Raw genomic sequence first — 25,284 nt, forward strand, 5'->3', positions numbered from 1 at the left:
TGTCTCCTCTGGGTACTGATGTAAGGAGTCCCCACTAGACTGAGAGATCTCCTTGAAGACCTGGCTGGGTTTGCTAGCCCAGCACACAGTAGGCCCTCAATAAATGTTGTTGAATGACCACATGATAACAATTTAATAAGCATCTGTTGAATGAATGGGAACCTAGGAGATGTTCAATAAATGTTTATTGGGAATTCCCTGGCAGTCCAGTGGTTAGGACTCGTCACTTTCACTGCTGGGGCCCAGGTTCAATCCCTGGTTGGGGAACTAAGATCCCACAAGCTGCAAAGAGTGGCCAAAAAAAAAAAAAAAATGTTTATTGATGAAAGATTAGGGGACCAGATTCAGCCCCCAAATATATTAGCAATTATCTTAGCTCAGGCTGCTATAACAAAATACCACAAACTGGGTAGCTTAAACAACATGTTATTCCTCACAGTTCTAAAGGCTGGAAGTCCAAGATCAAAGCGCTGACAGATTCAGTTCCTGGTGAGGACTCTTCCTTGCTTGCAGACAGCCACCTTCTTGCTGTGTCCTCACATGGGAGGGAGAGGGGGAGGGAGAGAGAGAGAGAAAGAGATCCAATCTTTCTTCCTTTTCTTGTAAGGGCACTGATCCCATCATGGGGACCCCACCCTCATGACCTTATTTAAACCTAATTAACTCCGGAAGGCCCCATGTGCAAATATTATCACACTTGGGGGTGGGGTGGGTGTGTAGAGCTTCAACATATGAATTTGGGGGAGGACACAAACATTCAGTCTATAACAGCAATATTTATGAAGCATTTATGAAGAGGACATCCCTCTTCACCCACCTTTTACTAAGAAGGAGGAAGCCATGCCTGGCCTAACTACTATAGCAGGTGCTGCCTCCCAGAAAAGCATACTGTGAAAAACCCTCTCAGAGACTGGCCCTCTGAAACGTCCCGTACCCCTATCCTGCCACTTATCTGATGCCCCAGGGAGGTAGCGGGTTATAACACAAGCTTTGGAATCAGATTGACTGAGACTGCAATCTGTTCTATGCCTCCTACTAGCTTCTAAGACCTTAGCCAAATTACTTAATCTCTGCCTCAGTTTCTTCCTCTGCAAAATGGGAATAATAATAGGACCCACCATCAGGGTTGTTGTGAATATAATGAAAGTAAAGCATCTCATACAGAGGAAGAACTAGTCTGGCTGAGAATCGGGGGTTTCTGCTTGGGTCAACTCCGCCAAGCTAATATATATAGAGTTCCTCATTCTTGTTGGATTTCCAGGTGCCAAATTTAGGGGTTTATTTGGCACCTAAGGGGACCCCAGCTGGGTCCTGGAATTGAAAAGCGGTGGGTCAGGCTTGAAACCTGGTAGTGACCACTAATGTGTATTGAGAATGTACCTCATTTAATCTTCACATCAACCTCAGAAAGGAGATACTAATATTCACTATCCAAACATTGGAATCCCAAGTCAGAGTTCTCACTGAGAGCAACATGCTTGTCCATGAAAACAAACGGGAGTAGAAAAACAAATAAGAAAGGCGCTCCGGGTTAAGGCTTCTTATGGTCAGGTCTCCTCATGGGGCAGAGACCTTTGGATTTCACTTGAATCCGTTCCCACTGAACTGTGAGACCCAGGAGGGCAAGGATGGCTGGGGTTGTTCACTCTCTGTCCCTACTGTCGCACAGTGCCTGGCATCCTGTAAGCATTCCATAAGCATTTTTAACAACTATAAAACTAGCCCCTTGTGTACCTCTTTTCCATACACCTGCATTCCCTCGGGGCTGGAGCCCGGCGCCGCCAACGGGGCACGAAGTGAGGCCCCAGTCTTCAAGGCCGCGCTGCGGGCTAAATCGCTGCGATCCGGGATGCCGGAAGGGGGCGCTCTGTGGCCTTGGGTCTCCGCCCCTCCCCACGCACTGGTAGGTCGGCGGACCCAGAGAGTCGGCCCTTAACAGCCCCTTCCAGAAGGCGCTAGGTCCCGAAGCTGGCCTTCCCCAGGGATCATCTGCCGGCTAATGTTTAACCCGGCCTCATTCCACATTATCCACACGAGGGAAACTGGGGCGGGATGGGGGCAGGGGAGGTCACCCCCAAATTGCCGCCTTCCAGGCCTACTGGCCTTTCATGTATCACCCAACAGTTCATGAGCGCCTACTCTGTCTATTCACGCAACAGTCGTGAGTACCTATTACGTGTCCATTCTTGCAACCTACTATGTATCCATTTGCCCGAAATATAATGAACATCTACTATGTGTCCGCATAACAGCTCACAGCACCTATTATGTGTCCATTCATGCAAAAGTCATGAGCACTACCATATGTACATTCAGTTAAGATGGAATGAGCACCTACTCTGTGTCCATACGAGCAACATGTCCTGAGCAACTACTATGTTCCAAGAACTGTGCCACACACTGAGGATGCTGCGTGATGAAGACCCACTCGTCCCAGGCTCTGGCGGGGCACCGCAGCATCAACTACACGAATGAAGGCAAAATTACGCCCCGAGTCAGATGCCTCACCTATGGAGGATGGTTTTCCTCTCCTGGACCCCTCAAGGCCAACTGGCAGGGCTGGCCAACAGCAGGAGGGTTGTTTCTGAACCAAGATTTGCCACCAGACAGCAAGAAGATAATTGGGCGGGGGCTCTGGGTTGGCCCAAACAAAACACACTTAAGAATGCGAGTCTGGGGTTAAATCTCAGGAGGTAGAAATCAACTTAGCCGTGTGCGGGTGCGGGGCTTTCTCATTCGCGTGTACCCACTCCTTCCACTTCCTAACCGCTGGCACCGCGCTGGGAGCTGAGGGTCCAGGCGCGATCAAGGACCCCAGCGGCGCTCGGCCTGACAATGCAGGTTGTCCCAACTGCTGGGACCAAGACCGCGGTGGGGCCTCCTCCTTATTCCACGGGAAACTGAGGCCGAGGGCAGGGCGAGGACCCGCCCGACGTCCGACGGGAAGGATGGGCTGAGGCCCACCTCGAATCCTGGCTTGCACCGCCCCGAATCCGGAGCCAGGGCCTCTGCCCGCCGGGCGCTGCCCGCGCGTTCCTGGAACTGAGCTGGGCGGAGAAATCAGGGCCTGCGGAGAGGCATTCCTGCCGCCCTCCCCGCCGCCCGGGGCCGCAGGGGGCCAGGCCAAGGTGACCCCGCGAGAGGGAGACGAGGGGCCCCCGCCCCCTCGGCCGCCGCGACCTCCTCCATCTTCCCGGTCTTGGGGCTTTTCCTCTGGGCCCGCACACCCTCTCTCCGGTCCTCCTCCGCGCGCCGCCCCCTCTCCGGGCTTCCCCGAGGGCGGGACGTCCCTCCCCACCCCGCCACCCCCAGGCCACCTCCTGGGCCGTGTCCTAGAGCTGCCCTCGGACCGGGGGCGGGGCCGCGGGGGGGGTACCCGAGGATGGGGCCGCGGAGGACGCGCGCGGCTCGGCCGCGGCCCAGCGCCCCCTCCCTCCCGGTGCCCGCTCCCCCGGCCGCGCCGCCCTCCCTTCCTCCCCTCCCCCGGCCCAGCGCCGGCTCCCGGCCGCCCCCTCCCCCCGACGCGCACGCCCCGCCTGGCAGCTGGCGCCCCGGACCTGGGGCCGCGGCGGCGAGAGGGGTTTGCTGGGAGGGCGGGAGTGAGGGAAGCAGCGGGGGAGGGAGGAGGGAGGGAGGCCGCCCCCCGCGCCCCTCCTCCTACCCCTCCTCCGCGGCCCGCCTGTCCCTCCTCCCGCCGCCTCCCTCCTCCCTCCTCCCTCCTCCCTCCCTCTCTAAGACATCCCCGCACGGCCCGGCCGCCGCGGCCACCTTCCCTGCCGGAGCTGCAGATGTGGCGGAGCGGCCGGGCGCCGGGCGGCCGTGCCAGGGGAGCCTGCGCCCCGTGAGCCTCGGGCCCTGGCCCCCGCCCGCCCGGCCCCCTCCCCCGCTCGCTCTCCCGCCGCCCCCAGACCGCCGGAGCCCGCAGCCGGGAGCCCGACCGCCCCCGCCGCCGAGGTAGGAAGACCCCAGGCATCGCGCCGTGGGGACGGGAACCGGCGAGGGGGGCTGGCCTGTCGCGCGGGAGCTGCGGGACCCGAGGGTCGCCTCCCCCTCCCTCGTCCGCGCCTCGCCCCGGGCCATTGTGAGCCCTCGCCGGGGCCCCCGCGCTTGCTCCCTCGCTCGCTGGCTCGCGCACTCCCTCCCTCGCCGGCTCCCCGGCCCCGTCCCTCCGTCTCTCTGTCTTTCTCCTCCCTCCTTACCTCCCTCTGTCCGGAGGCCGGGCCGAGCTGCGGCCGAGCCCCGGGCGGGAGCAAACTTCGGCGGGGAAGTTGGGCGGCCGCGGTGGGGGCGTGCTGCGGGGTGAGAGGGGCCCCCACCCCTACCCCCGAGCCCGGCCATGAACTTGTCTGGGGCAGCCGGGCAGCCGCCCCTTCACACGGCGGGGCTGTTTCTAGGATGGGGGCTGAAAGGTGTCTCCTCCCTGGTCCAGGAAAGTCTCCCCCTGCTGCCCCTGGCTAGCCCCGACCTTCCTCGGGCCAGGGGAGGGAGGCGTCCCGGGGGGTCAGGACTGGGAGCTGGCGTCCTGTCCAACACTTGTTCCTCCCCTGCTGTCTGGGTGCAAGCAGAAGGGTCTGGTAGAGTGGGGAGGGCAGGGGTTTCCAACCCGCCTGAGGGAGGGTCTGGAGGGGGCGGAAGGAGGGGGCAAGGCAGGTGCATCCCGAAGGAGGGAGATGCCTGCGCCCTGCTTCCCCGAAGGCCCCCTGGGATGGGGCTGGAATCCAGGCTGGCACCTGGAGGCCTTGGCACACTGCCCTGCCCAGCCGGGTACTCAGGCCACAGCAGGGCAGCATGCGGCCTGTCCGCCTCTCCAGGAGGGCCCGCCTGGCCGGCCACCCTGGGCAGTGATGGTTGCAGGGAGCTGCCCAGCCCTGCCCTGGGGCCTGGGAAGCGGGAAGGGATCCTGGGAGGAGCCCTGGGCCCCCAGCCATCACAGCCCAGGATCTTGGCTCTGAAGGGAACGCTTGACACTGAGGGGGCAGCCAGGCCAGCTGGGGACCTGGCCAAGGCCTGGGCTCCCATGGTTCTTGGTCTGGGCCAGGGACAGGGCCTGAGCTGTGGTCCTTGGAGGCAGCCATCTGAAGGTCCTACATGCCTTGTCTTGACATCCTGGACGGAAGGTGGGGCTTAACCAGCAGCTACGGAAGACAGGCCCAGGGAAGGGGAAACTGGCCCCTTCAGTGTGCCCACCCGCCCAGCCCTCCCCAATCCCCAAACCAGTGCCACGGTGCCACAGCTGTTCCAGCCCAGCTCACACAACCCTCTCCACGACCTCCTCGGCACCTCCCCTCTGCTCCTCCTTCTCCCCTCTGGGCCCAGGCTGGGCCTCCCAGCTGGCCCTGGCTGGCACTGGGGGAGGGGCTGCACCTGGGGGGCCCCTCCCAGGACACCCCTTTCTGAGCTCCAGCCCAGCTCATTTCACAGCCCAGCCCAGCTTGGCTTGGCCCTGTCTACAGTCAGCCAAGCAGGAGGCAGTGCCAGGGGCTTGGGCACCATTTATGGGGGTTGAAGACCCCTTGAAAGCGGCCCCGTTTTCCTTAGCCCCTTCCCCTCCCCCTCCTTTCCGGAGCTGCCATTAGCGCTGACCCTCTGACCCCTATGCCTGCCCGCCCTTCCCTGTCTGTGACCTTTGACCTTTGATGTTAAATCCCTCCAGCTGGGGCTCTTCGGCCCCTGAGTGACCCTGATGCAGGACCCCTGGGGGGGGCCTCTCCCTGCTCCTGGCTCTCTACACAGGGACACCTGCCAGTCCTTCCCTCACTGATGGGGAGGAGGTGCCCCAGGAAGCCAGACAGTGAGTCACCCCACTTCCAGGCACCACTGCTTTTGGGGTCAGTGGCTTTGGGGGATTCGCTGGAGCTGGGCCACAGCCTGGAGGGTGAGTGGGAAAAGCCCCTGGCCTGGGAGTCTGATGTCCTGGATTTGACATTTGGCGGTGCCACCAACTCCCAAGGGTCCTTGGGCCAGGCTCTTCCCCCTTCTGGGTCTCAGTTTCCTCTTCTGTAAAACCAAGGGGTCAGACAAGGTGAGCTTCCTGACCTGCAGAGTCCATGAGAAGACCTGGGGGTGGCGGGTGCCGAGAGGGGGCTAAGGCCAACAAAAGCCAACTCTCAATTATCCGTGGGTGGAGCCACTATGAATAACTGAATGCCACAGACATCCAGAAACCTCATTTTAAACAATCCTGTGAACTGAGTCCCCCCCCAAAGCTTTTGTTGTTTCTGAAAAGCCCAGCTGCAAATGGGTAGCCACAGCGATGTCTTCTTCTGCCTGGGCTCCCCTCCTTGCTGGGAGTGCCGAGCAAAAGCGCAAACTGGTCTGGGGACAGAGCTCTGCCAGGGCCTCTCCTTGGAGCTTGTCAGAGGGCCTGGATCCCTCTCAGCCCCATCGTGTGGACCCCTCTCCCTTTTCCCCTCCTTTCCTGGCCTTGGCCCAGGCGGTGGGAGTGTCATCTGCCACCTAATCCTCCTGGGGTCTGAGCTGCCTTATAGAAGGAAGAATGTGTTTTCCTGACATTTTCCTATGTGCATTTCCATCTACCCCAACTCGACTTGCCTGGAATCCGAATTTCCCACTTGGGCGAGGGGGCGGGGACGGGCGCCAGGCAGAGTTTGGGGCAATCCCAGGATGAGGGAGGGTGGCGACAGCTGTGGCTGGGGGACCAGATGTGGGGCTGGGGCGTGCAGTTGAGCTCTCTGGGAGGCGTTTGGGGTGGGGCCCCTGGCGCTGAGAGGCACACCAGGGGTTGGGGCGAGGGCTGCTGCTGGCTCGCTCCTGGCTCTCTCCCGCGCAGGAGGCCTCCCCAGGTTCCCGTGTTCCAGGCAGGGCTGAAGAGGCCCCTCACCCAAGTGGGAAATTCGGATTGCAGTGGGGAGGCCCTGAGCCGAGTGGAATGGGGCGGTGGGGGGTGGGTCTGCCTTTTTCGAGGCTTTGAGAAGCCCTCCTCTATTATTGTCATTTTATATTTCACTCAGATGACTGAGGCCAGAGGGCTGACCCCTGGAAGGTGCTGGGTGGTCCTCCCTTCACCTCGATAAGCACCCTTCTCAGAGGTGGGGGTGTCCCTGGCTGGCGAGGGGGTCTTTGGGGCCAGCCAAAAGATGTGGATCTCCCCCCAGCCCAGATTGCTTCCCCTCCCAGGGCCTGTGAAAGGGTCCTAGAGATGGACCACAGTCCAGACATGAGTCTGGGGGTTCACCTCTCTGAGAATGCCAGGGCCAGGCGGGGATGGGATACCCAGCCTTGCCCCAGCCTGCCTCCAGCCCTGGGTGGGAGACACCACAGCTTTTGCAAGGCCCTTGGGACACATCTGCCCTAGTGGTTTCCAGGGTGGCCGCTTCAGTCCCACCGTGGGGGCAGGGACTCTGCACTTTCACCCAGGACCTCTAGTGCTTTGCTGATCAGCCAGGGTTGGGGTGACCCCGACACCTGGACAGGAAAGGACTTGCTGAGTGGGTGGGGGGTGTCTTATGCAGGGGCATGGTCTGGAGTAGACCCAGGTTTCTCTCCAGGATCCAACTTAGCCCTATAAACCCCTGCTGTCTCTCCAACTAATAAAAATATCAGCTCAGGTCCCGGGGCCTGGGGGTCGGTTGGGGAGGTGAAGTGGGTCAGGAGATGGAGCAGCAGGGGAGGAACGCCTCTAACAGCTCCCTGAAAAAATCAAAAGGATGCCTTCCAGTGGCCATCACAGGCACTGACATCTGTCACCTGAAATTGCTACCTTAGCCTCGTGAGAGAGACCCTTTGATCCCTATTTGACAAATGAGGAAACTGAGGCACAGGATGGAAGAGGGCCGATGGGCATCTGGGCCTGAGTTCCTGGATCTGCTATGGCTCGGGAGGGTGGGGTTGGGGTCTGGGGGCCTGGCACAAGAGAGGAGCCTGCTCTTGCGGGGGCCCGAGCTGGCCCTAGCAGCTGTGCGTACTGGGCCCCGAGCCTCCATCCTCTCTCTGGCACTGATCCTCCTGGCCTCAGCTCCAGACTTCTCCACGGGGGAGACGAGGCCTGGCCCAGGTCTGCAGGGGTCCTTGGTCCTCTTTCCCATTCCAGCTCTGGGGCTGTGGGACCCCTCCCAGGTGCTCCGGGAGCCCCAGAGGTCTGACCTGCCTCCTGCCTGGGACATGTCTCTTCAAGCTCCCTCAGGCTGGGCAGGGTAGAGGCCCTGGCTCTGGGCATCTTGGGGGGCAGGGAGCTCTGGCTCTTCACTCCCCTCCCCCTCTCAGATGGGATGGAGGGTCTGGGTAACTGGAGGGGCCTGGGGGCCACAGAGATGGGGGAGGACTTCCCATCTGCTCCAGTTGCCCCTGGTGGGGGATGGGCAGCGGGGGCTGAGAATCCTCCAGAGCCATAACTGGGGGGTGGCTGGAGCCTCCTCAGGTCCTTTGTCTTCACTGCCAGAGAGGCCAGGTAGTACCTCCACAGCGAGGGCCCGACATGAGCATGTGTGACATGCATGTGTACACATACCCCCGTCATGGCAGATGGCTATCTGCAGAAGGACTCAGACCCGGCCCCTGGCCCCCTCCTCCAGTCATGGCCAAGGGAGGGTGGGAACCTGCTGAGGCCCCAGGAGACTGCTGAGCTGCCTGAGTCAGCCCCCGGGAGCCTCCAGAAAGACAATCCTGCCTGGCTGACCGAGGGTCTTGTTTGCCTGACACACTCACAGGGTAGCATCCCACTGGGACCCTGGGAGTAAGGAGGCGGGTGTGGAGGAAACTGAGGCTCAGAGACTTGAGGGCTTGGCCCAGGGTCACTTGAGATCAGGGAGGGTCAGGGGGAACCAAAGCCTAGGATTGTGTGGTCCTGGCCCCTGAAATGTCAGTTCAGCCTGGGAATCCCCCCAGCTTCTCTGCTGCCCCCCATCCTCTGCATGGGCATCATGTGGGGACAGCTGTGTCTGGAGGAAGCCTCCCTCCCTCCCCCCATCGTCCGCCTGGGTCTGCCTGGCAAGTCCCAGCCTGCCTGAGCCATTTCTCCCCAGGGCCACTCCTTCCTGCGTCCAGACCCCCGGCAACCCCCATCACCACACTTCCAGGCTGACTGACCCAGAGCTGTGATGTCCACCTCCCCCCAAGGCCGTGGGGCCCTCCATCATCCTGCCTGTTGTAAAGTACCCCCCATTCCAGTGCTGCTGGCTATCTGCCTGCCAGCCCCAACCTCCTCCAGGCCAGGCCCCCAACACCCCCTTCAGGATACCTAGTGGACACCCTGAGTGGCCCCGTGGGCCCTGGGCCCCAAGGGCCTGAAACAGGCCAGGCCTGGCACGGCCCCACCCAGTGGGTGTTTCCTTTGGGTTCATGCCCCTGGCTTCTGGACTTGCTTTGCTGCCCAGAGTGGGAGCAGGGGAGGGGCAGGGGTGGCTGGGAAGAGGGCATGGGGGTGGAGTCCAGAGTTTGTGCTGGAGCTCCTGCTGGGCCTGGTCTAGACCAGCTGTTCTGGGGCGGCTCTGTGTCAGGGCTGGGTGGGAGTGGCAGGAGATGAAGCTGGGGGAACTGCGCCCTTCTGGTCATCCCAACCGATCAGGGTGATGCTGACTGCCTTACCCTCACCGCCCAGGTCTGCTCCTGGGTCCCTTGCCCCAGACAGGGAGGAGGAGACATCTGTGTCAGGGCCCTGCCTCGTGGGCAAGCCACTTCCCTCTTTGGGCCTTAAGCCCCTCCACACCTCCTCTGCTGGTAGGTACCACCAATGGATTCGTTCTCTCATTCACTCAGCAAACATTCACTGAGTACCAAGTGTTTGAGAAAAGTGAAGGGCTGGGGACTTCCCTGGCACTCCAGTGGTTAAGACTCCGTGCTTCCACTGCAGGGGGCATGGGTTTGATCCCTGGTTGGGGAACTAAGATCCACGCCTTGCAGCATGGGCAAAAAAAAAAAGAGAGAGAGAGAAGGGAAGGGCAGGTGTGATGGTGCCGTTAGGGGTGTGGTTTGGATGTTCAAGCTCTGGTCCTACTCTAGGCCAGCCCCCTCCTTTCACCAATGGGGAAACTGAGGCCCAGAGCCTTGCTCACATCAAATCGGAGCAGGCCTGGTTGTCTGGCTCTGAGTCCCCAGCACTTCCCATTGCTGCTCAGTTCACTGTGGTGGAAGGAGTGGCATTAGTGATGCACTTGTGAGGACTTGGACCCAGGGCGAGTGTGGCAGGCAGCAAGGGGCCACTGCAGGGCTAAGGATGCTGCCCTCAGTGGTGTGGGGACAGAGGCAGGTCCTCTGCTCAGCTTTCAGGCACCTGGAAGAACAGCCATGTATGGCTGCAAGAGGCAAAGAGTGAATCAGGGGAGACTCTCTGGAGGAGGAGATCGGAGGGGAGTGGCAGCTGGAGGAGAATATGGAAGCACAGAAGGTTGTGAGGCAGGAGCTAGCACCCAAGAGCATCAGGTGAGCAGGAGGCAGGGAGTCCTGAGAAAGGAGGTGCTGAAGGGGAGAGCCTGGGAACAGGAGATTGGGCTGGAAAGGAGATGGCAGTCTTCTGTGTAGAGCAGACCATGGCTCCCCAGTACCCTCCAGGTCCTGGCCCAGCCTCTCTCTTGGGCTTCCTCCTCTGCTGAATGACAGGCAGGTTCATTGTGGGTCAGTTGGGGCCACACTCCCAGGCCTCTGCAGTGTTGGGCGCAGAAAGAATGTGGGCTTTGGAGCCTGGAGGTGAATCCTAGCTGTGCTATTTATAAGCTCTGTGACTTTGGCAGGTAACTGGACCACTCTGAGCTTCAGTTTCCCCATCTGGAAAGTGGGGAGAATAGCACCTAATTCACAGGGTCCTGAGGATGAATGGAGATGGCCCACAGCACTCGTTGTCAGGACCCCAGCGCTTCACTGCATGTCCACGTGGCCAACTTGGATCCAACCCCCCAACACACACACACACACAGGAGCGCCTCACCCCTAACATTGTTCACCTCTGTGAGTCTGGGCGCCCTTCATTCTCATTCATCTGTGGGCCCCCAGGACCGAGCGGAGGGCCTGGTGTTGGAATGCATAACTGAGTGGTTGGTAAATGAGGCGGAGGGAAGGGCCAAAGTCCAGAGCCCGCCTAGCCGCCTCCTGCCACCTCCTGCGGTCTTGAGTTGGTGGGGGCTGTTCGCAATGGGCCGGGTCCCTGTCCCGGGGTGGTGGGAGGGTTGGGCCGTGAGGAGGGGCGCCCAGGACTTGGGTGGCACTCCTGGGCTCTTCCTGCAGCCAGGCTCAGTGTGGGAAGCACAGTGTTTCCTTCTCTGTGGGGACTGGGCCTCATCCCCGCTCCCACCCATAAGCCGAGACTCCTGGGTCCAGGACCCTGACCCTGGTTACCTGCCGTGTCCTGTGTGTGGCGTGTGTGTGCACAGGTGTGACACATATGCATGTGCCTATATGTCTGGGGGTGCCCTGGGTGCCCATCCATGTCCTGTGGGACACTGGCCAACGCCTCTGCAGGCCCTAGAGAGCACTGGCAGAGCTCCCAGCCCTGCCCGCCCACTCCGAGTGGCAGTGCTGCCTGGCAGGGCCTGGGCTGCTGTGCCTAAGCCTTGCTGGTGTGTGTCCCTGTCTGGCTCCCCTGGTGCTGGCCCCTCCCAGGGATTTGGGCGGCCTGGGGGCCCAGCCCTTCCCTCTCCACCCGCCACCTGGGCGTGGGGGCTGCTTGGCGGGCTTGCCTCTGGCTGAGGCCCAGGTGCAGGCAGTGCTCATAGCCCCACACACACACCCCCCACCCCCAAGCTGGGCAGACAGGAAAATACCAGACATAGTTGTGCAAAGGTGGCTGCAGGCAGGCAGGCAGCGGGGGGTGGGAGGCCGCCTTGATGGGCCTGGAGCCACCAGGCTAGGGGAGGCCTCTGTGCCAGGCTGGCCCTTGCAGCTGGATGGGTGTGTGTGTCTGTGTGAGTGTGCATGTGCAGGCCTGGCCCATGTGTGAGCTGCTCCCCCCCCCGCCCCCGAGCTTGAGCCTGGTGTCACCCTGCTGGCATTGGGGAAGGAAATGTAGCTCCTGGGAAGCTGGAGCTGGGGAGGGGCATAGGGGAACCAGCTGCTTGCCTTCCAGCATCAGTGCTGCTTGAACCATCTGGGTGACCTTGGAGGCTGAGTTACTGTGTGGGGCACCCCCAGCCCAGGGCTGGAAACAAGAATCTTCAAGGCTACCAGTTGCTGGCACCTCCTGTGTGCCAGGTGCCTGGCAAGCTCGCCCTGTGGGGTGCCCCATGAGCTGGCACCTTATCCATGGGGCCTGTATTCCTGATGAGGAAACCAAGTCTCAGAGGTGTGACGGGACTGGGACCTGGTAGCCTGACTCTGGGTAGTGCTTTCTAAACGTACCCAAGTGGGGGTTCCCGGCATGCACCCCTGCTCAGGAGGTGCCCAGCTGGGAGCTTTCCCGAGGCCCCCATGGCTAAGCAGAGAGCTCAGCCCTGGTTGCATCACCTGGAGGCCCTTGAGCTCCCACCTGGGCAGGGTCTGCCCTCCAGGGTACCTGGGGAAGCCCCCCACCCTCACTCCCATGCTGGCTGAGTGCCCATCTTGGGGTGGGGGCGGGGTATGCTTGTCAAGCAAGAGGTTCCTGGGGAAGGCGAACCCCACGCTCTTCCAGGAAGTGCTGCCGGTACTGGCCCCTCTCCTGGGACCTGCTTGGGTCGAGGCCTCAGGATAAGCCCCCTGGGTCCTGGGAGGAGGCTTCCTTCTTCCAGGGCTGCTCAGAGACTCTCCAGGGCCTCCCAGTGCTCTTTCTTTGATGCAGTCGGGCTCTGGAAGGTGGCTTGGGTTAGCTGTGGCCACTCCACTGGATAGCAGAGACTGCGGCCCTCCGAGGGGCACAAGCTTGTTTAGTTACACCCTCAACTGAAGTACAGGTACTCCCAGCTGAGGGTGAGACTGTCTGTGATTACAGTGGGAGGGCCGGTCCCCTCTCAGCTGTCCTCACAGCCCCAAACTGGCCAAAGACTGGGGGACTCAGCAGAGCTGGTGACCATTCACAAGTTTGATTAAGCACCTACTATGTGCCCAGCAGTGTTCTAGGTGCTGAACATTACATACTAGCGGGAAACATTGATCATTGGATGTGCACCATTTTATTGATTTCTCCCCAAAATCCAATGAGGGGTATGTCTTTAAATTTATTTATTTATTTATTTATGGCTGAGTTGGGGCTTTGTTGCTGGGCGCAGGCTTTCTCTAGTTGCGGCAAGTGGGGGCTACTCTTTGTTGCAGTGCTAGGGCTTCTCATTGCGGTGGCTTCTCTTGTTGCGGAGCACAGGCTCTAGGCATGTGGGCTTCAGTAGCTGTGGCTCGCAGGTCCTAGAGCGCAGGCTCAGTAGCTGTGGCGCACGGGTTTAGTTGCTCCGCGGCATGTGGGATCTTCCCAGACCAGTGCTCGAACCCGTGTCCCCTGCATTGGCAGGTGGATTCTTAACCACTGTGCCACCAGGGAAGCCCGAGGGGTATGTCTTATACTATGATTATCGTCCTGTTTTAGACATGACAACAATGAGGCTCAGACTGGGAGGTGACTTGCCCTAAGTCAAATGGGCAGGAAGTGGCAGAGCCAAGTTGGAGACCCAGGTGGTCTGACCCATACTGGAGCCCTGCTCTGTGGCCTGGTCAGGAAGGGGGGCCCTGAGAAGATGAGGCCTGCCCCTGCCCACCGGCCCCCGCCACTGCGCGGCTGAGGAGGGTGGAGCTCTTGGCCAGAGCAGGGCACCGCAGCAGTTCCCAGGAATGCAGGGCTGTGGGGCCGTTTGCTTTGGTAGCATATCTGCCCTCAGCTCCCCAAGCCTCCCTGTGGGCCCCCCCCCAATAGTCAGCCCCTCCAGCCCCCACTCACGGTCTGCTGTCCCTCCTGGGCTCTGCACCTAGCTCCCACAAACCCTTGGGCAGGGAGGGGGTGGGAAGCCAGATCCCCTTTGCCTGCCCCTTCCCACGTCCATGGGCCCAGGAGGGGCTAATGGTGAACACAGCTTCTGGGCTCACATGGGCTTGAAACCCAGCTCTTCCACAGACAAGCTGTGTGACCCTGGACAGATCACTTAATCTCCCTGAGCTTCAGTTTTTGCATCTGTAAATGGGGATGAAACAACACCTGCCTTAAACAGTGGGCATGCCACCCACTCATGCAACCTGGGCCAGAGGTCTCCCCTCCCAGCCCTCAGCTTCCCCCTCTGTAAGACCCACGTGCTGACAATGATGGTCCCTGTACCAGATGCAGGGGCACCCTTCCAGATGCAAGGAAGCCAGGGACTTGCTTCTGCTTTCCATTCCATAGCAAGAAAGTCACGTGGGCTTTTGAGAGGTACCTCCTGGTTCCTGGTCCCCAAGTCCTAGGCTGGACGGGTCATGGCTGCTCAAAGGGCAGTTTCAGGACAACCCCTGGGAATAAGGGGTATGCCTCTTGTTGCCCTGACAACACTGCTACCCTGGCGCTCGCTCACCTGGTCCCACGCTGCTGTGGGGTGGGCAGGGAGGCCCCTCTTACAGGGGCCCTGTCCTCTGTTTCTGCCAAGGAGACCCTGAGCGCTTCTCAGGGGTCGTACCAAGCCCGCCGCCTGTCCACACAGGCCCCTCTCCCGGCTCAGGCCCAGCCAGCGGCCCTCTCCCAAGCAGGGACGAGGGGCTTTCTCCAGAGCAGATTCCTGCCGGCGGCTCCCATTAGCCTGGTGACCTTGAGCCTCAGTTTCCCCATCTGTGCCACAGGGAAACCAACGGCGTCACTCACAAGAGCGACTTTAGAGGGTTCAGAGAATTCGTGCACAGACGGCTCCTGGCACATGGTAGGTGCTTAATGGATGCTGACCCCCGCTTTCGGCTGTGCGTTCCACCCCACGCCGCAGGACCCTGGCGGAGGCGGTGACTTGTCCCGGCCTTAGTTTCCCCGAAGGGCCGGCCCCGCCCCCCGCTGGGGTGGGCCGGGCTGCCAGGTAGGGCCGGGAGGGCGCTGCGGGCGCTGCAGCTGGGGGCCGTCTGCGCGCGGCCGGAGGGCGCACAATAGCGGCCATTGTCTGCGCTCGGCCAGCAGGCGGGCGCGGCGGGGCGGGGGCCGGGCCCCCGAGGGCCACCGCGGCCCACCCTCGGGGTGACCCCGCCCCGCCCCCGCCGCCCCGGTGGTCCCCGCGCCACCCCCGCGCGCTCCCATCCGCGCCGCTTCCTCCCGCTCCCTCCGCCCTAATTAGTTCCTTTCGCAGCTGGAGCAGCGGCGCCCGGCTGCGCGGCCACCTCGGCGCCGCCTCCCCGCCCAACCCCCGCGCTCGGGGACCGCATGACCCCGCGCTAGCGGGGCGCTTGTCGCGTCACCTCGCGATCAGCGGGAAACTGAGGCCAGGGTTCCGCAGCCAGGCTCCGCGCTACCTAAGAGACTCGCCTCTACTCTCAGCGAGGCGGGTCACCCTTCGGAGCGTCCCTCTCCTTCTCCGGGAAACAGACACCGAGTGTCCACCTCCCCACCCCCAAATCGATCGGGTAATGGATGGCTGGCTGCCGGCCTCCGGAGGTGATCACAGCGCCAGTCCCGGGGTTCCAGGCCCAGCTGCGTACCCACTCTGGGCCTCTAAGGCCCAGGAGAATGTGACCCTGGCTCTCTGACTGCCCCCATCACCCAGCCCGGGAACAAAGAGCAGAGCCCGAGCCCAGAACTGGCCACTGCTGGCTGGGGGTGGGGGGTGGAAGGGGACACTTTGACGTTGGCCAAGGTCAGAGCAGGAGTGGGGGTCACAGGCGTCTCCCCTTGGGTGGGGACAGCCCAGGGTGGGGAGCTGTGGGCTTTTGGGGGCGGCTCCTTCCTCCTTTCCCAGGGGTGGGGAGGCTGGGCCTCCTGGCTGGGCTCTGGCTTTCATCAGAATGAACCCCTGTTCCCAGGGCAGGACCCAGTGGCAGGAAGTGGGGGGGGGGGTCTCTGGGGACTGGGTCTGCTGATTAAGGGGGGTGCTGTAGTCCCAGCCTCACCCCGGGAGACAAGCTCCTTTTGGGGTCCTCCCTAGTTCTGGGCTGAGGCAGTGTCTCCTACAAGTCTTCAAAACAAGGTGACCCATGGCTCCTCCCTGGCTCCCCTCTGGCCTTAGGAGAGGGTATCGGGCAGGTGCCAAAGGATGTTACTTGGGCAGTGTTGCCAATGAGAGTCAGTGTCAGTCTGAATTCCCAGTTCCCAAACTATCCTGCCCTCGTGGTCCCCTTCTCCAGAAGGTCGGGTAGAGGGGTGGGGGACAGAGGCTGTGGGGAGGCCTGTGGCTCTAGGCCAGCTGAAGGACCAGGCCACCAGCCCTTCCTGGCTCCTGAATTCTTAATCAGCATAAATATTTACTTCCTTCCTCCCCTTCCAGGCTCCCAGCACAGAGGAGCTTCAGGGAGGTTGGACTGGGCCTGTGTCTAAAAATAAACAGGTGGAGGGACAGGCAGACACACAGACAGACAGACATAACTGGGGGGGTGGGTCAGGCAGAGGGCAGCTCCCTGCCCAGCCAGAGGAAGAGTGGAGGGGGCCCAGGTCCATCCATCACTGTCACCTGCCCACCTGGGTCTGGAGCTCCTAAGGGGACAGGGTGGCAGTCTGGTCCCAGCCCCCCGGCATCACTGGGAGCCCCTGGCCCATGCATGGCCTGCGGGTTAATCCAAACAGATCTGCCAGCTCCCACCTGATGGAGTTTAACAGGGAAAAGTAAAGTCACAGACCTCGGTCCCACAGCCAAGTGTGGCCACCCATTCTCTGATAATGCTGCCCCCTCCCCAGGCTCAGAGACTCCAATGTTAGCCATGTGCTGGGGTCTTGGGATGCATCCCCAGAAGCAGAGGGTCCTAAGTGAGGGAGGGGACCACTGTTACCTGTGTGTGCGGAGGGTCTTGGCAGAAGTGGAGCTTGTCGGGGAGACAGATGAGCCCGGGCTTGGAGCTGGGGCAAGCTCCAAGTTGCTGAGGGGCTTGGTCTGGAGAAGATGAGTGAGGACGTGGGGTCCCCGTCCTGCTCCGTGGAGAGAGCTCCAGGCAGCTCTGCAAACACACACACTGGTGAAATATACAAAGTCTTTTACCATGTGGTGGTCTCAGGGATGTTTCCTATTAAATTGTGAAGAGCTAGATTCGGTGAACGACAGAGAGTATCTTGTTTGGCAGATAGATTTTCAGGGTGTGATCATCTCAATTAACAAACACGAGGAAACACCATTTCCCAGCATGTGAAAAGATTGCTGCTGTAAAAAATGATGTTTGAATTTGGAATAAAGAGTTGACCTTGCTCTTGGGTCACTTATATGTGAAAAAAATTACACCATTGAGAAATTCAAAGTGGTGAAAATTCACCACTCAAAATAAAAGAATATCATCACCATTAAAAAAAATTATGTATGTATGTGTTTTACTAACCACTAGACAGCTGATCACTTCCCCCTACCCTGCCCCTGGCTGGCCTGGCTGGGCCACAGTCCCCAGCTGCCCCCTGGTGGTGGCCCAGAGTCCTTGGGCTCCCCACTCCTGTGGGACCCTCTCCTTGGACTGCCCCTGGGAGGCAAGGGCACCTGTTTGTCTGCCCAACCCTTGGGGCCAGGCCAGGCTTCGCACAGCTTGCCTGGGACAAGCTCTCAGCCTCATTCCCTTGGAGGTGACCACAGCTGCCTAGGTGCTAGCGGTCAGTAACTAGCACCTCTGAGGGCCACCTGGGAGGACACTCATTGCCCTCCTGGCCTGGTTCTGGGTCTTCCAGCTCATACCAGGCATATGTCCCAGGCGTGACTTCCCACTCAGTCAGAAATGACCTTTGGGACTTGCCTGGCCAGGGAGAAGATGTGGCCTTGAATCTGATGGTTCTGCCACTTCCTAGCTCTGCAACCTGAGGCAGTGTCACTAAAACTCCATTCATGGCAGAATGGACCCTGTGAGCTTTGCTTCCCAGAAAAGTCTCGTGGGAAGTGGAGGAGTTAGCTGTGGGTTGGTGGTTGGCTCACCATGATACCTGCTGTCCAGAGCCACTCAGAGGGTCTCTCTACCCGGGGAGACAGCCTTCACACTGCCCAACACCCACTGCCTCTCCGCTCCTGTGGGCTTTAATGGGTTCAGCCCGAGGAGGAGTCTGGGGTCACAGTGTCACAACACAGCTCCTGTCCCCTCCCAGGTTCCTGCCTGAATACCAGCTTGGGAGCCCCTCGCTGCCTGCTGCCGCCCCCACCCCCCAGCCCCCATCAACATGCACTCCTTGGACGAGCCGCTCGACCTGAAGCTGAGCATCACGAAGCTCCGGGCGGCGAGAGAGAAGCGGGAGAGGACACTGAGTGCAGTCCGGCACCGAGCTCTGCACAGGGAGCTCGGCCTAGTGGATGACAGCCCCACCCCGGGCTCCCCGGGCTCCCCGCCCTCAGGTACTGTGCCCGGGCAGGGCAGCAGTCTCTGAGCCCTGATGGAGCCCTGGCGATAGGAAAAACGTCCCAGGTGTATCCACCAAGACATAGTCACAGCCCCTCACAGCCTCACTTAGGGCGCCCTCCACACTGTCCATCCATCCTCCCAGCAGTTTATCTTTGGAGGTGACACTATCCCTGGGAGGAGGGAACTGACTTGCCCAGCTCCTGAAGCTGACACAGCAGAGCCAGGATTCAGACTGAGGCCTCTGGGAGGGTTTGGAGGAGCTGGTAAGGGGCACGGGGGATTCATGGGTAGTAACAAAAGGCCCCGCGGCCCAGTGTCTGGGCTCTGAGGCAGAGTGGTCGGTCAGCCAGACCAACTGAGACTGGGGACCGAGCCCAGCAAGTGCTTCTCAGGGGGTGCTTGGGGCTCAGGTCTTCTGCTCCGTCTCCAGCGGACCCTGAAAACCAGATCTACCACGTCTGAGCTGGAAGGCTCTGGAAGCAGCCCATCCCAAACCTTTCATGTTATAGAAGGGGGCAGAAAGGGACCGGAGAGAAGTGAGAAAGGTCCCTACCAGACATTGTGATGGGGAACCAGGGGCCCTGGGTTCCAGTCTCTATTCAGTTACTTACTCTGTGTGCCAGTCCATTCCCATCTGTAAAATGGGTACTTCCCGTCTTAACCAGTGGCTGAGCTCTCACCACAGCAGAGGTCACATTTGTCAGCTGTACAGGCTGCTACTCAGATTCCTGGGTCCCAGGGTGGTGTGGGGGGGGGGCAGGGCGTGGCTGGTGTCTGCTTCCAGAGTCACAGTGGAGGAGATGTGGGCAGGAGGGCCTGGCCCGTCAGAACTCCTGGCTCCAGTATCCCTGAATCATGCCTTTCCCCTAGGCTTCCTGCTGAACCCCAAGTTCCCCGAGAAGGTAGAGGGACGCTTTTCAGCAGCCCCCCTGGTGGACCTCAGCTTGTCGCCGCCGTCCGGGCTGGACTCGCCCAATGGCAGCAGCTCGCTGTCCCCTGAGCGCCAGGGCAATGGGGACCTGCCTGCAGTGCCCACCGGCCCGGTAAGGAGGGGATGTGTGTTCTAGAGAAGGTGTATTCCTGGGGCCGCTGTAACAAAGGACCACATACTGGGTAGCTTAAAACAGAAATGTATTATTCTGGAAGCTGAAGTCCAAAATCAAGGTGTTGACAGGGCCATGCTCTCTCCGAAGGCTCTAGGGGGAGTCCTCCCTTGCCTCTCCCAGCTTCTGGCGGCTCCAGGTGCTCCTTGCCTTCTAGCCATGTCACTCCACTCTCTGCCTCTGTCATCACACAGCCTCCCCCCCTCTGTGTGTCTGTCTCCAAATCTCCCTTTCTCTTATGGAGACACTGGACACTGGGTTTAGGGCCCCTGTCCAGTCTGACCTCTTAACTTATATCTGCAAAGACCCTATTTCTATACAAGGTCATGCACACAGGTACCAGGGGTTGGGGCTGGGACATGTCCTCGTGTGGGACACAGCTCAACCCCCAGACAGAGGGAGACGGGGGGTGTGGGGGTGGGATTTGGGCCCACTGGCCCGTGGGCAGGTGCTGACCAGCTCTGCCCCCTGCCCTCCCCCAGGACCTCCAGCCGCTGCGCTACCTGGACAGCGTCCCCAGCTCCTTCCAGTTCTTCCTGCCCCTAGGCTCCGGGGGGGCCCTGCACCTGCCTGCTTCCTCCTTCCTCACCACCCCCAAGGACAAGTGCCTCTCGCCAGAGCTGCCCCTGCCCAAGCAGCTGGTGTGTCGCTGGGCCAAGGTGAGTGGGGGTTGGGAAGAGTGGGGCAGGGTCTGGGGGAGGTGGCGGCCCCACTCGGGCTCAGCACCCTCTTGGCCCTACAGTGTAACCAGCCCTTCGAGCTCCTACAAGACCTGGTGGACCACGTCAACGACTACCACGTCAAGCCCGAAAAGGATGCAGGCTACTGCTGCCACTGGGAGGGCTGTGCCCGCCATGGGCGCGGCTTCAACGCCAGGTGAGGGAGGGCGAGGTGGGTGGGGAGGGGGGCCTGGGTGTCCAGCGGCTGAGCTGTGCTCCTCCTGTGCCCTCCCTGGAGCAGATACAAGATGCTCATCCACATCCGCACACACACCAATGAGAAGCCGCACCGCTGCCCCACCTGCAGCAAGAGCTTCTCCCGCCTGGAGAACCTGAAGATCCACAACCGGTCACACACAGGTGAGGGCGGGGCTGGAGCGCGGGCGCCGGGCCATCCCCGCAGCCAAGAGACAGGCGCGTACCCCAACTGTTTGGCGGTCCCTTTCTGAGTGCCACTTGCTGGGGAAGCCTCTCCCGTGGGTCAGACCCTCGCCACGCGCTCTCGGGACACAGACTTGTCTTCCTGTGTCACACTCGGCATTGTGTTTGTATGATCGTCGACTCATGCCACCTGTGACTGCAGTGTGTCTGCTCGCTCCTCATGGACCCCAGCACACAATAGGGCCAGCACTGGCCAGCAGAGCCACACACTTAATTTATTTATTTTAAAAATATTTATTTATTTATTTGGCTGCGCCGGGTCTTAGTTGCGGCACGCGAACTCTTAGTTGTAGCATGTGGGATCTCGTTCCCTGACCAGAGATCAAACCCGGGGCCCCTGTATTGGGAGTGTGGAGTCTTAGCCACTGGATCGCCAGAGAAGCCCCTTAATTTTAAATTTCCTAATCGCCCACATTGAAAAAAGTACAAAGAAATAAACGGTGAGGTGAATTACAATGATACATTTTCTTGAACTCAATATATTCAAAATTAAAAAAAAATTATATTCAATATTAAAACATCAGGGAGGGACTTCCCTGGCGGTCCAGTGGTTAAGACTGTGCTTCCAATGCAGGAGGCGCAGGTTTGATCCCTGGTCAGGGGACTAAGATCCCGAATGCCTGCGCTGCGTGGCCAAAAAACAAACAAACAAAAAAACCCCACACACATCAAGGAGACACTGAAATTCTTCATTTCCTACAAAGTCTGTGGACTCCGGTGTATATTTTACACTAGAGGCACATCTCAAAGGCTCACAGCTTCACGGGGCTCCGGCCAGCCCTGGTCAGCGGGAGCAGCCCTTTAGTAAATCCGGAGGAACTGTGTTGTCAGGGCCAAGGGCATCCACGCAGCGCTCACTGTGAGCCAGGCCCTAGCAGGGTCTTTAAGCAATTACCTGTGGAACTGGTCGCTGTCATCAAAGTCTGAAGCACAGGCCTGAGACCAAGGGCACACACAGCCAGGCCACAGGCTGGCTTCTCAGCAGCCACGACCTGCCGTCTCCACTGGAGTCAGAGCTCCTGCTGGTGCTGAGCACAGCGCCCCCCAAATCACACAGCCCCTGCTCTCAGGGAGGTCTCAGTCTGGGGTGAGGGGCCTGGGGACTCTCGAGTGGGTGGTCGGGGGTGGGAAACTGGGCTGGGATGGCCTGGGTGGCGGGAGCCCCTCACACCGGCACCGGCGCCGCCCACAGGCGAGAAGCCCTACGTGTGCCCCTACGAGGGCTGCAACAAGCGCTACTCCAACTCCAGTGACCGCTTCAAGCACACGCGTACCCACTACGTGGACAAGCCCTACTACTGCAAGATGCCCGGCTGCCACAAGCGCTACACGGACCCCAGCTCGCTGCGCAAACATATCAAGGCCCACGGCCACTTCGTGTCACACGAGCAGCAAGAGCTGCTGCAACTTCGCCCGCCCCCCAAACCACCGCTGCCCGCCCCTGACGGCAGCCCCTACGTCAGCGGGGCCCAGATCATCATCCCCAACCCAGCTGCCCTCTTCGGAGGCCCTGGCCTGCCTGGCCTGCCTCTGCCCCTGGCCCCTGGCCCCCTTGACCTCAGCGCCCTGGCCTGTGGCAATGGCGGGAGTGGTGGGGGTGCAGGGGGCATGGGCCCTGGGCTGCCCGGCCCCGTCCTGCCCCTCAATCTGGCCAAGAACCCGCTGCTGCCCTCGCCCTTTGGGGCTGGCGGGCTGGGCCTGCCCGTGGTCTCCCTCCTTGCTGGCTCCGCTGGCGGCAAGGCTGAGGGGGAGAAGGGGCGTGGGGCGGTGCCGGCCAGGGCCCTGTGCACGGAGGGCCGCAAGACCCCCCTGGAGAGGACTGAGAGTGGCCGCTCCCGGCCAAGTCCCGATGGCCTCCCCCTGCTGCCGGGCACCGTGCTGGACCTGTCCACAGGCGTCAACTCGGCGGCCAGCAGCCCAGAGGCGCTCACTCCTGGCTGGGTGGTCATCCCGCCGGGCTCCGTGCTGCTCAAACCGGCCGTGGTGAACTGAACCCACTCCGTGGACGCCGACCACCTGTAGCCCAGCCGGCGGCTCCCAGCCCTGCCCCCCCGACGAACGGAAACTCTTCTGCGAAATGGCAATAATGTTCTCCGGCCCCAGGGCCCAGTTGGCTGTGTCCCCTGGGCAGACCCAGCCCCAGATAAGCTGGGCAGCAAGGATGGTGCTAGAAGGGCATTGCTGGCACCCCAGGCTCCCAAGGGAGGAACTGGGTCTGCCAGCTAGGGAGAGCTGTGCTCCTGGGTGCTGAGGCCTGGCTCACCTCTGCCCAACCCGACCCCATCCTCCACCTAGCCCTCAGTCCCCCCATCCCCCAACTCTAGTGCCACCCTCATCCAGTGGCCAACCAGGCAGGTCACCCTCCCTCCCTTGCCCACCTGCCAGCCCTGTCCGAGCAGTGGGGGTGGTGGGGTGGCATCTGCCCTCCTGACTAGCGCCAGGCTCCCTCCCCACCCCCTTTGATGGTGAGCTGTGAGGACCCCCTGGGATCGAGGCCCCACCCCATCCTGCCTAGCCTCACTGGGCCCCTGCTCTGGGGGCTCCTGACGCCTTTCCCTCTGGTCTACCCTCCAGAGGGAGAGCAAGACAGACGCAGGCCCTGGCAAAGCCACAGGAAGAAGCCACCTTACCTTATGACAAGGCGCCTCCCAGCTTGGAGAGGGAGGCCCGCTCTGCCAGCTGCCCCTCACTGCCTGCCATCTGCAGCAGCCAGCACGCTGCCCGAGGGTCGGTCCCTCCTCTGGATTGGCTGACACTCCAGATTGAGGGGGCTGGCTGACTACTCATCTGCCCCTTCACCACTGGGCCTCCCTCTACTTTCAGGGAGCCCTGAGCGGGGAGAGGTGCCAGGACCTGGGGCCGGCCCAGCTCAGGGAATAGGTGGGGCTGGGCTTGGCCTGGCCTGGGGTGGTGCCACCCTGAAAAAGGGGCTGTGGAGGCCTGCAGGGTGTTGTTAGGAGGGGAGGCTGGCTGGGCACAACCCCGGGCTGGGATACGGCTCCTGTCCTGGGAGCACCAAGTCACGGCCAGCACAGGCGAGGGAGGGCTCCAGGCCGGTGCTGGGCACGGGAGCTTCCAGAGGCCATGGACGGAAGGACCTGGCCTTGAGGAGGGGAAGAGGGGCCGCGAAGCAGCCAAGGATGCCCTTGGGAGGGCCCTGCCCCTCTGCCTGGGAAGGGGAAGCCAGACGAAAGAGCCTGGACTTGGCGACCTGGCTGCTTCCTTTGGCTTTTCTGAGCTGAGCTCCTGCCCTAGGTGTCCCTGCTCTGCTCCCCCATGGAGGGGGCCAGAATAAGCTAAGGATGCTGGGGCTCCATGTGCCCCAGAGCCCACACTGCTGCCCAAGCCCAGGGAGCTGGGCTCTCCCACAGGCCCTGGCGGTGCAGCACATGTCTCATTCCCCGCCCTGAGCCCTCACATTCCCTCCCCGTAGGGGGCCTGGTTCCGTCTGGGAGGTGCTGGCCCAGCAGTCAGGAGCTCTGTCTGGCTCCTAGGCCTGCCCTGCCCTTGGCCACAGTGACCAAGCCCTCCGTGTCGCCGGCTGCAGAACAAGGGAGCTATGGGACTGCAGGGGGTCCTTAGCAGCCCTGCAGTTCCCCTCCTCTGAGCAGCTCTGCTGACCCTGCCCTTTCCTGGACTGCCCTTCTGTCCCAGAGGGGTCACCCTGACCCGGCCCACTGACAGGGCCCGGCAGCACTGGTTTTGCCCCTTGAAGGGGCTGTGAGCAAAGCAGGAGGGAGCTGGTCTCCTTCCCTCGCGCCCCACCCAGGACCCAGGCACCCCCACCCCCACTAAGGGCCCCAGGCCTTAAGTCCCCATTGGGGTGAGGGGTTTGAGACTCAAGCCCCGGGAGCGGAGGAACAGGGCACTGGAAGGTGACATTAGCTCAGCATGTGACTCGGTGATAGACCAGGCCCGAAGGGGCCGGTGTACGTGTTGTTGTTGTCGGTTTGTTGTTGCACATTCCAGGATATCAGTATTCTAACAGGTTCTAAGTGCCTTTCTATCGTAGCTTATGTTTTTCCTCCTCTTGGCTCCATTGCTGTTAGCATAGAGTTTTAAAAAAAGAAAAGAGATAAGCTAATGACTATAACAATATATTCCTCCATGTGAGAGGAAGTTTATAAAGAAACAATAAAAGTGAGTTACAAACACGGTTTGTCTTGGATGTGCCAGGAGCTGGGCCACGCACAGGAGACCACCTCTGACCGCTCGTGCCTGGCTCTGGGGTCCCCCACCCAGACTGCAGTGCCAAGGCCCTGTTCTGGGGTTTTCTCCCAACCCTGTGGGGGCCACAAGCTCTCTATCTGCTGCTGGGAGCCGGAAGGGAAGGGCAGCAGCAGGAGGCGCTGAGATGGAAGGTTCTGGACAACACATCGCAGGTTCAGGTCCTCATCCGCCACTGCCTGCCATGACTTTGTTGAGCGCCTTAGCTCTGGGGAAGCCCGCCTCCCTGGCCTCGGTGCAATGAGAGGCTGGCAAAAGCTCCTCTTTCCCCGCCACACCCTGGAGCTTTTCCCCCAGATTACTGAGGTGTTAGAGCCCAACCCAGGTCAGGGAAAGGCGGCCAGTGACAGAGCCCGGGGGGCCTGAGCTCCATCCACCAGCGGGGTGGGCGGGGCAGACCTGAGGGCAGTGATGCGGAGGGGAGGGCCTGGCACTGGGACCGAGACAGCAGGAGTGCCTGTGTCCGGTACTTGACAGAACGCGACCAACTT

The 25,284-nt window shown here is 60.9% G+C and overlaps 1 protein-coding gene and 1 long non-coding RNA gene across 3 annotated transcripts; one reads left to right on the top strand and one right to left on the bottom strand.

Moving 5' to 3' along the window:
• Window positions 1–154: 154 nt before the first annotated feature.
• LOC309644860 lies at window positions 155–3,372 on the bottom strand. Its single transcript, XR_014254626.1, has 2 exons — window positions 2,965–3,372; window positions 155–2,463 (listed from the first exon to the last, which is right to left on the bottom strand). It is a non-coding gene; the product is annotated as an uncharacterized lncRNA (long non-coding RNA).
• Window positions 3,373–3,589: 217 nt separating this feature from the next.
• GLIS2 (GLIS family zinc finger 2) lies at window positions 3,590–24,721 on the top strand. 2 transcript variants are annotated; one of them, XM_082429049.1, is made up of 9 exons: window positions 3,590–3,954; window positions 14,653–14,729; window positions 15,141–15,332; window positions 18,053–18,296; window positions 19,174–19,346; window positions 19,889–20,065; window positions 20,149–20,282; window positions 20,364–20,485; window positions 21,759–24,721. In XM_082429049.1, exons 4-9 carry the CDS (start codon window positions 18,125–18,127, stop codon window positions 22,556–22,558), a joined length of 1,578 nt encoding a protein of 525 aa, XP_082285175.1. In that variant the 5' UTR covers window positions 3,590–3,954; window positions 14,653–14,729; window positions 15,141–15,332; window positions 18,053–18,124; the 3' UTR covers window positions 22,559–24,721. The 2 variants fall into 2 exon arrangements, with proteins under 2 accessions (XP_082285175.1, XP_082285176.1); XM_082429050.1 differs by having other exon boundaries at window positions 3,601–3,954; window positions 20,367–20,485.
• The last annotated feature ends 563 nt before the right edge of the window (window positions 24,722–25,284 follow it).

The sequence above is a fragment of the Balaenoptera physalus genome (genome assembly GCF_965194825.1).
Source record: "Balaenoptera physalus genome assembly, chromosome: 16".
Classification (NCBI taxonomy): Eukaryota; Metazoa; Chordata; class Mammalia; order Artiodactyla; family Balaenopteridae; genus Balaenoptera; species Balaenoptera physalus.

What these genes read in the sequence shown, in the direction of transcription:
- GLIS2 (XM_082429049.1), top strand. Translation starts at nt 18,125, where the DNA reads ATGCACTCCTTGGACGAGCCGCTCGACCTGAAGCTGAGCATCACGAAG. An exon ending in TGGTGTGTCGCTGGGCCAAG is followed by an intron (nt 20,066 to 20,148) that starts GTGAGTGGGGGT and finishes TTGGCCCTACAG; the next exon opens with TGTAACCAGCCCTTCGAGCT. An exon ending in CCACAACCGGTCACACACAG is followed by an intron (nt 20,486 to 21,758) that starts GTGAGGGCGGGG and finishes CGCCGCCCACAG; the next exon opens with GCGAGAAGCCCTACGTGTGC.